Source organism: Chiloscyllium plagiosum, chromosome 2 (genome assembly GCF_004010195.1).
Source record: "Chiloscyllium plagiosum isolate BGI_BamShark_2017 chromosome 2, ASM401019v2, whole genome shotgun sequence".
In the NCBI taxonomy this organism is placed as follows: Eukaryota; Metazoa; Chordata; class Chondrichthyes; order Orectolobiformes; family Hemiscylliidae; genus Chiloscyllium; species Chiloscyllium plagiosum.
In genome coordinates, this window is record NC_057711.1 from 31,796,675 (window position 1) to 31,814,030 (window position 17,356).

A 17,356-nucleotide genomic window follows, 5' to 3' on the forward strand; every position below is an offset into this window, starting at 1 on the left:
TCTCCCCTGTCTCCCCTCTCCCCTGTCTCCCCTCTCCCCTCCCCTCCCCTGTCTCCCCTCCCCTTCCCTTCTCTGTCCCCTCCCCTTCCCTGTCCCACCTCTGAGCTCACCTTGAGGATCCAGCTCCTGCTCTCTGTACCCTAATCTTATTAAATCAATGGCCAACTGATTTCTCTTCCTGCCTCTAACCTTAATTCCCACTTCTCAAGTACTCAACTCCCCATTAAATCTGTCGCCATCACCACCCAGTAAAACACTCTTCAGCCCTTGCAAGCTCCCATTTCATTTTTGAATTTTCCTTCCTCTCCAGAGTACTTGATTGTAGCCTCCTAAATCCATGCATCTCTTTTCTGCATTCAATGTTTTTGCTGCTCAAATGTGGTTTTCGCTGCTACTACAGTGCTGAAATGACCCTGATTTGAGTAACAAATGCATTGTTCTTTCAAGACTTCTTATCCTTGTATTTTTTTTCAGCTATGGATACCAGCTTCCTGTTATGCTTCTGCACTGCTCCCCACCTGTGTAGGGCCATCACCATTCTTGTCCATCTGAACCTAGCCATGAATCATCTGCAATGCCTCCTCTACCCTTTGCCACACATTTATCCCTGGAGTTCCCCAATAATCTATCCTTGGCCACCACCTGTTTATCATCTGTATGCTGCCTCTTATGTCATCACTCAGAAACACATCACATTCCACATGAATGCTGACCATGCCCAGTTCTCTCAAATCTTCCACATTAACCATTTGTGATGCTGCTTGTCCAACATTCAATAGTGGATGAGCAAAAATTGCCTGCAACTAAATACTGAGATGTTCGAGACGTTGGTCAGGATTTTTCATCCTGCATCTTTGCTGACAGCAGCAATCTTACAGCTATTTTAAATTCTGAGGAGCATAATTAACTGGAAATGGGGCTTCTGCCCTTCACTTGTGTCTCAGTGCTGCCAGCCAATCTGATTGTCCTGTGTTTTCGCCATTTCAGCAGTGTCAGTGGCAGCATGTATTTGGTCTGTGAATCCACAATAGGTCAATGTAAAATGCTCATTGCTTTCAATTCCACCACGAATGCAATTCCAAACCATTACAGCAAATAATTTCTACCCTGTTATCTGAATGAATGTTTCTACATGTTTTGCAAGATAAGTTTATCATAACAAGTACAAAACATTAAGTTATTTTCAACCGATCCATTTCGGGACATGAGCTATCAAACCTGGGTAACTGAGCACATTGTTGACTAAAGTTGACCTTCAGTCTTTGATCTTCCTTTGTGTACCACACCAGTCTGAATTATCTTGAACTCTAATTGGCTGGTCATGGAAAGCGTGAGTTCAATTTCAGATTGGCTAAACAGTCTTAAGCTAATTCCTAATTGGGTTGTTACTGATAACACTTCTTACTATCTCCTGGTTCTTTTTTGAAATGTAAGTCAAACATTTTTTTTCATGACACCTTGTCCCATTTACCTTCCAAATTCATAGATCTCTACCAAGGTGACGTGGCGTTAGAAAATTGGTCATCTGCTTTGAGTATGTAGTATAATCTCTCTTTTGCCCCCCCCCCCCCCCAGTAATGTTATACCGTATATACTTCCCAATACGATATATTCAAGTATTCTCATATTCCAAAGCCTCTTCATATCCTTAAACTAAAAGAATCATGAGTCCACAATTGTTGCCTAAAACTAATCAAACTATTAATTACCCAATTAAATTAATAACATAGGCCTGTCACATGCTTTAAGCTACAAAACAACAATTTTAAAGCACAGTTGTACTTATAAGAAAAAATCTTTTATCTAAAATTAGATTCACATATTTACTCCTTAACGGACTCAGGCATAAAACCATAAATCCTACTTTTGACTGGGGCCATATTGCTATTCTTTACAGAAAGTCTCTGTAGAAACTAACCTCAGTCAAAGTACAATTTAGTTCATCACTTCCTTAATTAAGTCAAAATTATGGAAAAATAACTCAATCCTACATCTGCCTCAGCTCATTCACTGAAAGTCTGATTTGTGTATGTGTTACCTCTGGATTTGATTGTTCCCCTGTTCTTCTGGTCACCCTTCCATTTTCCAAACTCCAAAACCTTCCTCTCATCTAAACTTTGCTGACCATATCCTGTTTTACACCTGCGTTCCAGTTACACATCCTGACGGTGCTCACCGTCCTCTGACGGCTCCCAAAGCAACACTTTGATTGTATGATTCTTATCCTTGTTTCCAGCAGCCTTCATGGCATTGTCTGTCTGTCTTGCTCTCTGGCATGCTGGCTCATTCTGGCTCTGCCTGTCTTCTCTGTCTGGCCTGTCTGTGCCCCTCACGATTTTATTAACCCCCATAAAGTCACCTCCCAGCCTGCAATGCTCCAGGGCAAACAGCCCCAGCCTATTGTTGTTTGATACGATCCTAAGAGGAGGTTTGGGATATTTTTGTGGAATTAGAGAGTCCCTCTAATTTTACTGTCAGGGTTGCACTTGCATACTTACAGTCCATCAGTTTGTTTATTTGTCACCACTCGAGTTCTTGCCATCCACCCTCTTGTAGCAATATTTGGGCATCCAGCCAAGACACAAGAAAGGTAAGTAAATTGCTTTTGTTAATGTCATTCCTGATGGCATTTTCCTAAATTGTACAAGTGTGTGAAATTGAGCAAGTTAATAAGTTGCAATATTGGTCCCTGGGCCGACTTTGTCGCATTCTATCCTGTGCCAGAGAATTTTCTGCACTCTGGCTCTATCAGTACTACTTTTTGGTTGTTGTTAATACATTGCATTTAATAGACAGTGCTTGCGAGTAGCATATGACCACGTGAATCTTTGTAAGAGTCACAGAGGATCTTTCCAGTGGTTTAACTTGTTAACCCAGACCGTAAATCTCACATACTAAACCACCTTAAACAGTAGCAATGGAGATGCAGCAATTGGATTTAGCATCTTTGGGTTGAGGGCAGGAAATTCCATGTGTTTTTTCCTTGACAGCCAGCTGGTGATTGACTGGAAGTGCATACATTTAACACCTGTTGAATGAGAGAAGGATTTAATTCTGCTGTGATGCCATCCAGAACTGAACAGTTTGTTAATCCTGTGTCTTTGCTTGTGCATGCAGAATGACAACTTGGGGTTAAACATCAATGAAGATGTTCAGTATCAAGAAGTTTTTGAGCTTTGGACCCATTCTTTACAAGGAATCTAATGGCTTTATGAGAGAGGAGGATAAACGATATAATGAGGACAATAATCTACCTTTTTCTGCTGTCATTACCTCATTGAATTGTTTCAGAAGAGGAATTGTGGTCAAGAAATAGTGAACACTCCTTGCAATATATTAGTCTGAGCTGAGCTCTGCCATGGATGTCAATTTTAATTTTAAAATCTAAATGATTTTAAGTACTGTGGAAACTTGTGTTTCGCTTTCTAACGTAAGCTTTCATTTGACCTTTAAATGTAAGCTACTCAATCATAAAACACTGAACTTGGCTGAAGATGAGGTAAGTCACCGGTAAAGAGTTTGCATCAAGCACTTTCAGGCTAGGTGCATCTTATGTTGGATGCAGAATAAGACTTTCGTCACTCGTTCCAGTGTTGTGCCTTAAACTTCAGAAGAATTTTCCTGAAGCTCTGTGACATTTCAATTTTTCACAAAGCTATCCTGAGATTGCTAAATGATGGACTGTTTTCTTTTTGCTGCAGACCTTGCTCCTCTTAAAACTATATTGAGACTGTCCAAATTCATTTTTCTTGGGATCCCTTCTGGCATCAGTAAAAAGTGACTGTCATCTCATCAGTCTGGATAGGCTTCAAGCCAAAACCCCAGAGAAATTGAAGTGCATATTTCTTTCCAAGTCTGCCAACAGTTCCTCTAACACATGCAGCAGTAACAAAATAATTTTTTTTTAAATTTAATTGTTGGGTTATTTTTCTCTAAAATGTTGGATGATTCTTAGTGCAGTTCTTTATTCATTTATTAATCTAACATTATGAAATACAGTCTCAATTTTTAAGAATTACGGAAAAATAAATGCTGTCTAATCTGTTCAATTTTGAACTGATATTATAATGTACGTTTATTAATATTATGGATACACTGAAATAGGAAAGGGCTATGAAAATTGTTGAGTAATGTTGCATCTGCAATTTTGGATGACAGACTTGCTTTAAAATTTTATTTTATTTTTAATATATTCCTAAGCATATTTAGACCCTGCATTTATTTTACATTTACTTTGTTTTGCATGATTTTTCTCATGTTAAATACTATTTTGAGTTGCTAAGGAAATCTTATTTGTTTAACAGAAAGAAGAGAAAAAAGCAGTATCGGTGGTCAAGGCTGCCAAACAGGAAATTTCACTGTTGGATTTGGTTGACTGTAAGTGTGGATACAAAGACGTGCAAAGTAGTGTTAAAACTGAGCATTTAATTAAGCAGTTGATTATAATATAAATTGTGATGAGGTTTTTTGGAAATAAACTCACTGATCATTTAACTAGGTGCAATCAATGAAATGGGGGCAGTTATAGAAATATTTATTGCATTTTGTTATTTCGTGGTTCAACAGCTGTATAGTTCGACTTAAGTAAAATTGAAGTTTTCAATTTCTGTGTTTTAACAATTAATGAAATTTTATTCTATTGACAAAAGGTAAAATGAAATATGAACTTTAGCCAGTACAGTGCATTAATACAACGATTGTTTTAACTGACCTATTCTTGGTCAGGAGGTAATGATATGCCTTTTTGTATTTCTAATTCAGACTTTATCTTGCTGTCTTGTAGTTTCTGATGTGTCAACACCAGTCACCCTCCCGAAACCAGTAATGGCTTCAAGATTAGCAGCTGATTTAGAAGGATTATCGCTTTCCAGTACTGCTGTTGTCATTGATGTAAGTATATGCCAGTGGCTATTTTCTGAATGTTGAATGTATTTAATGGCTTTCAGGCTCTGAGAAATATTAGAATTGCGAGGCAAGGAAAGCTAGGTTCTTCTAGTTTTCCTGGCATTCAATTATACAGTGGAATTGTGCACTCATAATAATCAATCTTTCATTGTAAATCTTCAATATGTACAAAAATAGTCCCTAGCTGGAGAGCTTTAGGAACTGTCAATTCAGAGTCACCTGATCCTCCCAAGCCTGCCAAATTTAGCATGCCATATATTCTAATTACACAGCTTGTATCCCAGACAGTCAACCAAAAATTTGTGGGGTTGCAAAATTAGTTTCTAAAATATGGTTTTAAAAAATGGAAAAATTTTCAGAGTCTAGGAATAATCCTTGTTTTTTAGTATACTATATATAGAAAACTTAAAATAAAAAAAAAAGAAACTTGGCCAGTCTGGTGGCAATTGTGGAGGGAGAGGAGCAGATATAACATTTCACATGGAACATGATTCTTCTTTGGAACTGGGGAGACCATAGTTATTTAGACTGTGTGTAACTTGCCTCAACTCCTGAAAGCCTGTCCACCCATTTACAAGGTACAAATCAAGAGTATTTGGAATACTCCCTATTTGCATGGATAAGTGCAGCTCCAACAACACACTCGAAGCTTGATACCATCCAGGACACAGCAGCCTACTGGATTGACATTGCATCTAGAAACATTATCTCCCTCCACTGATGTGCAGCACCAGCAATGTGTACCTCCAAGGCTCCTTAGCACCTTTTGATTTCCTACTAAAAGTCTTGTCGCAAATAGGCTGCTTAGTCGTAGTAGCAGTAGTAGTAAGAATGAACTGAAAGTGTACCTTTCTGTTGGGATAACCACTTTGACTACGGCTTCGGACAGAATCTGCACATGAAGTCACATCAAATAGTAAAAATATAAAGAATGTGAGTATTTGCTGGTGAAACACTGCAGGACATACAGCATCAAGAACAAAATAAAAACAACAGTTGGTATTTTAATGCTATGCCATTTAACCAGAAGACAAATACCTCTCAAAAAAGAAAGCACGAAATACCTGAAAGCAGCCTACTCACCAGGGCATTTGGCTAACACGATATCTACATATCTGGATTTTGGTTAACGTTTGTTCGTACTACTCTAATGGGTACTACTAGGTTCAATTGTCAGTTGTTGGATCGCAGTGCAGACATACCCTTAAGCATCACTACATAGTTGTATGCAGAGTTTTACAAAATACAAAATAGTCGTTTTGGTGTTATGGGAACCAGAATGTCAAATCCTAAAAAAAGTTTAATAGCACAAGTTTGGTTTTAACTTTGTTAAAAACAACAGTATATGGTAGAAGTTGTTATTAACAGTTTCAACAGAGGTTATCTTGCTATTTTACAAGACTTTAGGGGTGGGTAGTAACATGCCTGCATTCCAGAACAGAATGTTTAAAAAACTAACATTTTAAAGAAGTCCCCTGCAATAATAGTACAAGACAATGAGCTAAAAGCGCTCAGTTTGGGATGACTTGAATATTTGGTTTACTACATGCTAGCACTGACACAAAATGTTTCTCTCTTTCAAATGAGAATGATTGATTGTTTTTATTTTACTTATTTTAAGCATTTACATTGTATAATACACATATCAGAACATGGTTAAATTCTGAATATAATGCGGAAGTCTTCAATTTGGACAGTAAGAAAACTCGGAACTTTTTAAAAAGTGCTTTGGACACTTTGCCTCTGAGAAGATGAATAGGTTGCAAGCATGATAATTTGATTCAACGATTGATTTCCTATTTTGGAAATCAAACGCACAGCCGCTACCATCTCCAACGCCAAAGCAGCTGATAGCTGGAACCACTGCCACCTGCAAGTTTCCCTCCAAGCAATTCACCATCCTGACTTGGAAATAGAACATTGCAGGAACTGGCCTTCAGCCCACCATGTCTGGGCCCACCATGATGTCATTCAAATCTAATTCCATCTGTGGTTCATAACTGTCTTTTTCTTGCCTGTTCATGTGTCTACCTAAATGTCACTTACACATTACTACCATATCTGTCTCTACCAACTCCTCCTGTCTTAGTCCATTCCAGGCACCTACCACCCTCTGCCTAAAAACCTTCTCTTGCACATTTCCTTTTAACTTGACCCTCTCACCTTAAACCAATGGGTGTTCCCCCTCAAAAATTGACATTTCCATTCTGGAAAAAAGGACTCTGACTTTCCACTCTATCCATGCATCTCATAACTTTATATACTTCGATCTAGTCACCCCTCAGACCTTGACACTCTACCAAAAAATCCAAGATTGTCCAACCTATCCTTCTAGAGCATACACACCAATCCAGGCAACATTCTGGTAAACTTCTTTTGCACTCTCAGCAAAACCTCCACATCTCTGCTACAGTATGGTAACCAGAACTGCACATAGCACTCCAAATAGGTCAAACAAATTTTTTATACAAGTATGTTGCAATTCCTTCATTGTCACTAGGCTAACATCTGGGAATTCCCTCCCTGGTTGTCCCTACACTAAGTGAACTGCAGTGGTTTAAAAGGCAACTCCCCACCACCTTCACAATGGCAGTTAGGGTTGAGCAATAAATACTGCCTAGCCAGTGATTCCCCCATTCCCTGAATGCATTCACAGTGGGTCAGCTGTGCTGAAAGCAGACCAAGCCAACCAGATATCATCTATGCATGTGTGTGATAGAGGGGAATCATCCCAAAAAAGACAGTTTATGGTCTAAAGTTCTTGAATTCTAATGTTGAATGCAAAAACTGTAATGTTCCTATACTGAAAACGAAATGCTACCCCTGTAGCTTTTGTTGGACTTTGCTGGAGTGCTGAAACTAACATAGGGCAGTAATATGATCTTAAGAGCAAGATAGTAATTCAGAAAGGCAAGTGACTAGGAGGAGAAAGTGAGGTCTGCAGACGCTGGAGATCAAAGCTGAAACTTTATTGCTGGAGTGCTGAAACTAACATAGGGCAGTAATATGATCTTAAGAGCAAGATAGTAATTCAGAAAGGCAAGTGACTAGGAGGTCAAGGTCATGTTTTTGGACCGAGTAGAAGTGTTGCATGAAATGGTCACTCAGTCTATTTTTGTTGGTTCAGTGTACAGGAGACAATTGCATTGAGCTCATCTAAATGGTGGAACTGGCTTGAGGGGTCAAATGGCCTACTCTTGTCTATTGACCTACTCCTGTCTATGTTCTGTGTTTCTATATTTCTCCTCGCCTGAAAATATTCAACCTGTGCTGGGCCACAATTATTTCGTAGCCTATCAACCTCTAGTACTTTAGTTGAGTGATGTATCTTAAAGCATATGCTTTGCCCTTGGTATGAGCAAGCTATTTTATCATGAGTTTTGTAGCTGCTTGTGGTCTTGTACTGCCCCAATATCAATACCTCCACATTGTCAGCAGGGATTGCAGGATACTAATTTGGATGGGAAACCTGGCAGATTTTTCCTGCATAGAATAAAATACTTCTAGGATTACTTGTGTGAGATCATGTCTTATGTGCTAACTTTCTTCCCATAAATTTCATCTACTTGCAACAAAACATGGCTGAGTTGTCAGGATAAGTTATTTATTAAATGTAGAATCTGGCAATATAATTTGCAAGTATCTTGTTCAAAATGGGCTTTTATCTCCACTGGGGTGAAATTATATAAGAGAAAATCATTTTAAAGAGGTGAATTGTGCATTGATTTGTTACTTTTCGATCAGGAGATGTATGTAATAAAATGGATTGGAATGGCCTATTCTATGTTTTTCACTTTAAACTGAATTGAAATCATGCTTCCAATCCAGTGGGCCAGAAATGTTCTCACATGAACCTACGGCACTGCAGCTTTTGGGGTTGCAGTTTTAAATCCTTGCTGTTTAGTTGTAATTGAGTGTCAAATGGAACTAAGAATTTAGATTGTGGTAATATCTGTGGCTGTGATAGATGTTGGAGAAATGCTGGGTTGATTCAGTGCTGTCAACAAAATCTTGAGATGGGCTAATCATTTTTGTTTTTAGCTGAGAGTTATACTCAACCAAACAATATAACAAACCTGAGGTGAAGTTTCTCAAATTTTGTATAGAGAAGTGATAACTGTTTTATGACTTGGGTCGCTTATACATTGTGCAGATTTACTGAAATAGGGAGGGTGGTGGTGAAGTTCTCATATCAATAGGCTCATAGTCCAGAACCCAGGTTGATCTAGGTATAGGAGTTTGATCCCACATGGCAGATGTGAAATTCGAATTCAGTTTAAGAATCTGGAATTAAAAGCCAGCCTAATGGGAAAGTACGTAACCACTGTTGTAAAATCCCAACTAATTTGATAATATCCTTCGGAGAAGGAAATCTACAGTTTATATCTGGTCTGATCTATATGCGACCCCAAGCCCACAGCAATGTGATTGACTCTGACTCTGAACTGCAATAAATGTTGGCCAAGCCAACAACATCAATGTCTCATGAAAGAATAAAATAAATGATGGACATATCACAATTTATTGTATCTTTTCCTGCTTTGACGCCCATAGAAACTGAATTTCTTGGATCAGTTAGCCATGGAAACTTTTTTTAAAATTTTATTATTTTTGCTTTGTCCCAGAACACTGGTGCCAATTGAAATACTTTCAATATAGTATCATATAGTTTAGATGAGGCCAGTTAATTGCATCTTTTCAGTAAAGTCCCTTCAGTCCATCACACATGTTAGCAGTCTATTTAAAAAGGAACAGTTTCTTCATTTTTTGCCCATATACTGAGATCTTAAAGGGACTGCATAATTCAACAAATAATCTCTCTACTGCAAAAGAAAGACTCGTTTGAGGGAACAGAGGTTGAGTGATGTTAATAAGGTAGAAGTAGGCAGCTTTTGTTTTGGAGCAAATATGTTCACCCTACTACTCATCCCTTGCAATCACTTGTCACTGGTGTTGCCATCATAACCTTGCAGTTCGTGTCTCAAAATGTGATGATGTTTTTCCAAAATAACAACAAGGTAGGGAAGATTGAATGGGTTATTGTCACCTCAGTGAGTTTTAACGGGAGGGAGAAGAGGCCAAGCAGTCATGTGTGGATTATTTCAGTAAAGCATTCTTACTAAATTGTTTTAAGGACACTATGTAGGGTACAGCTGTAGTGCCTCACACAACACTTTAACAGTTTCATTTCCAGGCGACATACATAAAAATACATGCATGTATGTTCATTGGTTCTTTCCTGAACTTGCTTTGACCCATCCAATGTTACATGCTTGGTTATTTAAATCAATTGCTTATTGATGTGCTTCGTTAATATGCAGACTTTGGTAAGGCTGCTACCAATTTGAAGGAACCTGTTTCTTATGTCTTCCAAGTCTTGTATTTGTTCAAAGAATGTACCAGTTTGTAGAAAAATTATTGATTTCCTATTTCATATTTTCATGCTTTTCACACTTGTTTCAATGCTCAAATATAACTTGGAAAAATATTGTTGCTTTCCATTGATGCTTGTACAGTGACACATTACAATATGAATTTATATTAATTGGTTTGGAATGCTTTTTAAAACAATTTTCACTTGAATGTTCAGTCATAAATACTTATATATTTTATGATATCCTGCTTTTCTAATATGTGTAAATGCATTTTGGCATTGTTTCATATGAAAACCACGGATTTGATGTGTATATATAACAGATTAGTTTGTTTATTTGTGTTGGATTCCAGGTCATTCGATATTGTTGGTTCCTCATTCTTTCTTGAAAATAGGTCAAATTGTAGGATTAAATAAGCGTTGGTCATTAGTAGATCAATAAACATCGGTGCCATGTGTAGGGCAGCTACTATACATCGATACAATTTGGGGAGAATTGCACTCAGCTTCTTGGAAGGATCATTATTCCTTTTCATTTACAATCTGTAGAATTTATTTAATCAGTTACAGGACCTTTCTGGAGGTTGGTAACTACAATACCTATTGTAATTTTATTGTTTTCATCCCAATATATAAAAGGCAATGACTTGTCTATCAATAGTTCTTTTTTTGTTAATCCTGAGACAGTGAATTAACCTTAAATTGCTACTGTTGGAATTGAAGCAAGTCATGTATCTGCCAGAAACTACTGCATTTTGCCATCAAATTGCACTGAGAATGTTGAGGACGGCTAAATAATATATTTTAAATCTGACAATTCAGAGCATGATTTAGCACTTCAATTTAAATTCCTTTTTCTGTCTCCAGTAGGTTTTTGATACTATATAGGTAACGCTGGTTCTAGATTCTGTACAAAGTAGCTACATTTACCTGGAAAGGCAATCTACTTCATAGTACAGGCTGTAACGATCTTTCAGGTATTTTTTTTAATGGGGCAGAAGCAGGTGGAGGGAGAGTGGACATCCTGTTTCGTGCCCACTTTGCGAAATTAGAATATTCTGTTGAAGTGGATATAAACTGAAGATTGAAATCTAGTTTCTGAATCCTTTGCTAAATGTCAACTTTTCAAACACAAACCGATTTAGATGCTACTTGTATTATACTGAAGTAACCTCTTAGTATTTATTGTCCCAGCTTGTACTTCTCTGGGTGCAGTGGTTTGGTCTTATTATTTGGTCATAAACTTTTGATGACTTCCATAAGCATTGATCATGAGAATGGTAGTTTACTGGTAATCTAGAGTAAACACTCCACTCCAGTTTCTGAAAATCTGAAATAGAGTGTGAGAGAAACAGCAGGTCTGGCAGCGTCTGTAGAGAGAAAGCAGTTAACATTTCCAGTCCGCTGGCCCTTTGTCAGGACGTCTAGTGATCCAGAGGCCTGAGTTAGTGATCCAGAGGCCTGAGTTAGTGATCCAGAGGCCTGAGTTAGTGATCCAGAGGCCTGAGTTCGTGATCCAGAGGCCTGAGTTCGTGATCCAGAGGCCTGAGTTAGTGATCCAGAGGCCTGAGTTCAAATTACCACAGCAGCTGGGACATTTAAATTCAATTAATATATAAATCTGGAATTAAAGTGCAAGTATTACTAATGGTAGCAATCTAATTGCTGAATTTCATTAAAAACTCAGCACATTTATTATTGCCCTTAGAGAAGAAAATCTTCCCTCTTTACCCAGTCTGGGCCAAATTTGATGGCAGACCTACTGCAGTGTAGTTGATTCTTAATCATACTCTGAAATGGCTCCGAAAGCCACTTTGTTTAAAGCAAGTCAGGGATCAGCAGTAGAAGCTCAAATAATCAGTGATCCTTTCAGTTTGCAAATTATCTTAAGGAACAAAATCAGCAGTAATTCAATTAATGCAAGCCAATGCGATCAAGTACAAAGTAACTTGTGACAGCACATTACTAAAAGTGGCCAGTTTTAACTTAAGATGGTGAGCTGGTTCATGTGATCCTCTGCAACTTCAATGACTTTGACAGTGCACAGCAAGGTTCTTGTCAGTGGATAACTGCAAAACCAGGATATGTTGTACTGGTATGATATTTGTAAATAAAGCAGTTGTCACAGGAATTGTTATTTTCTAAACAGCATTGCAAACCTTGTGGAGGTACTCATTCTCAGCCACAAAGATAGCCACAAATCTATCTGCCCTGTATATTGTACTCCTCTCCAAATTGACTGACAATGCACAAGAAGTCAAGAAATACTGGAGCAAGACCTGCGTACCAGTCATTGAGAATAGTGGAGTGTCTTTGTATACGGTCTCTCAACTGTCATTGAAATTTGGACATAGTGTATCACATCCCATTAAACTACACTGATTCCCTACTTTCCTGTCAAAAGAATATCTGATAGGATTGGCCAGATTCAGCTTTTCTTTTGTCTTGTCTCTAATCAGAGCATTTTGGAAAGCCATCCAGGAGGAATTATCACCATGTCTAGTATTACTGCCCCATCAGACCCATTCTCCAATCATGCAAATGTGAGTTGTTTGAAATGCACAGACTTGTAAAATTGTTATCACTATCAGCAAGGAAATATAGCCACCCTCTTCCCTGCATGAACCATGGTTAACCACCTATGGGGCAGCAGCCAGACTCTCTCCAAGATGGCAGAATGGCAGCAACTCACAACGGCCTCTCCAAACTGAGAGCTACTAAATTCCAGGTCCATGTAATACCCTCTGTCCTGGAGGAAGCTGTCTTGTTTTTCTTGTCACTTCTACCGTACACAATAGACACAGTAAAGAGGCTATTCTACTCTATTACATTGTGGTTTATATCTATAGTTGGGAAGATATTGAGCAACTTGGACACCCTTTCTCGTTCTCCATATGCATTTTAGTGTCTCAAGTCACACAAAGCCCTTTGAGAGAGATGAGAAAGCTAATTCCAATAAGAATGCACGCTATCATTGATTTTTACCTTGGACTTAAATATGTACTAGACACCCACTCAAACCACCAGTATTCTTTGCTGTAAATAGCATATTGAGAGTTTATGCATGTCTTGAATTTACAAAAATGAGAATTAAACTTTTCTGAAATGTTTAGATTTAAACTTCTGTTTGTACTTAATTGTTGCAAGTTAGGCAGTTGTCCTGTTTCAACTTGTAATTTATTACTAGCATTTAGGTTCTTGCTTTAAGGGGAGAAAAAAGAAATGCTTAGATATGTAAAGTGAGTTGGTTAAACAAGGGTACTGAAAAAGTAGGTTATAGATCTCTTGGATACTTTTGTCACATGGTTCTGGATGATTAATTTAACTTTGTGGGTGATTAATTACAATGTGCTCTTTCTTATGCAGAAAATAATTGAATGTGTTATTTGTTAAGGACCTACAGTTAAATAATGAGCCCATGCAAAATTGGGAGTAAAGCAAGTGTAGATTTTATTCTGAAAACAATGCTTGATTTTTATGTTAGATTTAGTTTCTTTTCCATGAGGATGGTTTTATTTTTTATAATTGTGATCTGTCATGTTGATGGCAGCTAATAAATGCAAGAAAGATCTTTTAAGATTAACTCAATTTTATTATTAAATAAAAATTGCTCTCAAGGGGTGGGTCATAGCTGGAATAAAATTGGATTTAAACTGTGTGGCACATTAGGGAATCTTTTAGATTAAGCAAAAAAATTAGATATTTAACCTTCAGTAAGCTGTTCAGTAAAAGTTGCTGTTCAGTAGCTAAAGGGTAGAAGGATTTTGAGAAGTCTTTGAGTGAAAATATTTTTACTTTACAGATCTAAAATGTTCTGCAATTGAATATGATGTCTTTGTTTTTTGTTGCTATAATGTAAGATTAAAAATAGTTCTGGGTATACAGCTCACTCTTTTAGAAAATTATTACATGGCGATCACTGGTGTTTTAGATTAACCCACTTATTGTGTTGGAAAAACTCCTGGCCAACATACAGTTTCTAATAACATTTTGACATTAGAAGCTCTAGGAAAATAGTATTTAAGCCCCTCTTGGTGTGGGCAGTTGATAACTTTTCATTCATAATTAGGTCATAGTGAATCAAGAGACATTTCAGGGAAATTGAACTGTCAGTGGGTAGAAACAAGCATTTGACCTCATCACATTGAGTGGGGCCCATCATAATTTGTTCATTTGGTGCCCATCAGCCTAGCCTCATCTCTCATACGCCACCTTGCTGACCTTCCCTCTCCAATTCCGCTTGGTTCAGCTTTAATTATGACTCAGCAGACCCGAAGAAATATTGCAGCCTGCTCTCGAAAACCCTGAACTGCCACTCACCAAAAGATTGGTTTTTAACAGGTAATAAATGCCCAGAGGAAACAGTGCTGTATGTTGCACGCATCCAGTGTGTCTGTTTTCTCAATCCTTTAATTTTATGCTGATGATGGCAGGTTTTTTAAAGAACCGCTTTCATTTATTTTATGCTGCAAGCATACTGTCAACATTGCATGGAATCTGCAGATGTGCGTATTATAATTTATGTATAAAACTGTGACATCTATACTGCAGTAATGGCACTCTTTCCTTAAATTCCAAACCTTGCACAATACTCATTTTCATTCTTGACTGCTCCCTGGTTAATTTTAGTTCGTATTACCCAAATGAGAGCATCTTCTTAACACTGCCCCCAAGTCTGATTCTTTTTCATTTTCCACACTGCCTGTTGAGTTTGAGTGAAATTGCATAGTTGCTGGTGAAGTTTTAGTGATTTTATTTTTTTAGTGATTTTATTCTATTGTTATAGGTCTGGAGTCAGCTGTAGTTCAGACCAGGTTAGGATGGTAGATTCTCTTCCGGAAGGGACACTAATGAAACATAGAAGAATGAGAGAAGGAGTTGACAGTATTGGCCCATGAAACCCTCTCTGCTATTCAACTTGACCACAGCTGATTGTTTATCTCCATACAATTCTCCCACTATTTCCCAGACCCCTGACACCTTTAGCTAACAGAAATCTATAGAAACTAGTAGCAGGCCCAGTTAAGGCTACTCTGCCATTCACTATAATCATGGCTGATCTTCCACCTCAGTGCCATATTTACCGCTTGTTCTCCATACATGTTGATCACTTTAGCTTAAATTATTTCTTTAATATATCTAGTGATTTGGCTTTCACAGCTTTGTGGTAAGGAATTCCGCAAGTTCACCCTCCATGTGAAGAAATTTCTCCTTTCAGTCTGAAATGTCATAGAACAGAATCCTTACATTGTGGAAGCAGGCCATTTGGCCCAACAAGTCCACACCGGCCCTCAGAGCATCCCACCCAGACCCCCTTACCTTATTATTCTACATTTCCCATGGCTAATGCACCTAACGTACACATCCCTGAACACTGAACAATTTAACGTGGCCAATTCTCCTAACCTGCACATCTTTGGATTGTGGGAAGAAACCGGTGCACCCGGATGAAACCCACGCAGGCACAGGGAGAATGTACAAATTCCACACAGTGTGGTCATCCGAAGCTGGAATCGAACCAGGGTCCCTGGCACTGAGGCAGCAGTGCTAGCCACTGTGCCGCCCTGATTTACCCCATAACCCAAGACTCTGACCCTTTTGTTCTAGACACCCCAGGCCTAGGGCATTAGCACCCCTACATCCAATCTGTCCAGCCCTGTGGGAATTGTATATTTCAATGAAATCCCCTCTGTCTTATAAATTCCAGTGAATAATGGCCCAGTTGTGCCTATTTCTTAGAATAATAAAAGATATGGTTTTACAACAATTGTTTCACCATTGCATTACCTTGCTACAATTTGGGGGCAGAACATCTGGTTACACTGATTTCTTTGTGAGCTGCAAGTCTTCAAGAAGTCCTTCCAATCCCATGAACATGAACATGAATGTGTTATCAATCATATGACATTTCACTAGATACTCAACCTGGACACTGAAGCTTATCTTTGGTTTTGGATTTAAATGGGCAGGCAATGGGCTCCAGTTTCCTATCAGTGACTGTAGGGACTAAGCCAATTACCAACTCAGTTACCATAGAGTTGCGCTCTCATTAGATATGCGACTGGTAGTTTAATCTGTGGGTCATATGACCTTAAAGACAACTTGCTCATATGGGATGGGAAATGTCAGCAGCATGGCTTTTTGTTGTGATCCTGCAGAAGCACATATTCAAGAGAAGTGAAAATAAATTACTTGCGTGACAAGATATCTCTAACACCAACAGCAAGACAAAAGATTAGAAAAAAATTTTCAATGCTCAAAATACAAGGAGCAAATTACTGCAGAGGCTGGAATCTACTGAAAACAAAAAATGCTGGAAACGACACTGGGTCAGGCAGCATCCATGGAGAGAGCAAACTAACATTTCAAATCTAGATGACTCTTCAATGTCTTCTTTAAAATTGAGGCTGATTTTTTTTTTCCCCAAGTTTTCTCCAGCTGAAGCTTGATATCCTTTAAATGACAGGAAATATTTGTTCCCTATTCCTTTCCTCTACTCAAAAGATGGCAGCTGGAATGCAGGCAGAGGCTGAACTACTACTGAAACTTGTAACTACATAATTGAGCCCTGATTTATCATCTTTTTGAAGCCCGAAGTTGGTTCCATTGTAAATTTGTCAGTTAAATGACAGCTTAATATTTGTTTATCTTCTCAGTTCCAAAAGCGCTTTTTTTGTGCCCACATTCTATGAAGATGAGCAAACATTTGTTCACTCAGTGATGAGCATGTGGAATTCACTACCAATGAAAGCAGTCAAAGCCAAAACATGGAATGATTTCAAGAAGGAGTTGAGTGTTAAAACCAGGGGCCAAAGAGATCAAAGGAGATGGGTGAGAAGCAGGGACCGGCTATTGAGTTGGGTGATCAGTCATGATCACAACGAATGGCAGAGCAGGCTCAAAGGGCTGAATAGCTGATTTCTACTTTCTATGCTAAGTGCTACCCTGCTCAATTTTTTTGTAAATATATTTATTAGCAAATTTTTTTAACTTTACCAACTTAAAATTATTGTATTTTTCAATCAATAACAAATATCTGTATAATATAAGAAAAAAACACAAATTACAATACAACTA

The 17,356-nt window shown here is 38.1% G+C and overlaps 1 protein-coding gene and 1 long non-coding RNA gene across 3 annotated transcripts in view; both read left to right on the forward strand.

Annotated features, from left to right (window-relative positions):
- The window catches only part of ap3b1a (adaptor related protein complex 3 subunit beta 1a), a 299,213-nt gene that overhangs the window by 210,885 nt on the left and 70,972 nt on the right, over positions 1 to 17,356 (forward strand). For both annotated transcript variants that reach the window (XM_043707081.1, XM_043707091.1), the window contains 2 exons: positions 4,305 to 4,377; positions 4,784 to 4,890. In XM_043707081.1, the coding sequence (XP_043563016.1) occupies positions 4,305 to 4,377; positions 4,784 to 4,890 (180 nt within the window). The remainder of the gene's footprint in view (positions 1 to 4,304; positions 4,378 to 4,783; positions 4,891 to 17,356) is intronic.
- On the forward strand, positions 52 to 3,499 carry LOC122558476. The gene is made up of 2 exons (XR_006314156.1): positions 52 to 2,590; positions 3,118 to 3,499. It is a non-coding gene; the product is annotated as an uncharacterized LOC122558476 (long non-coding RNA).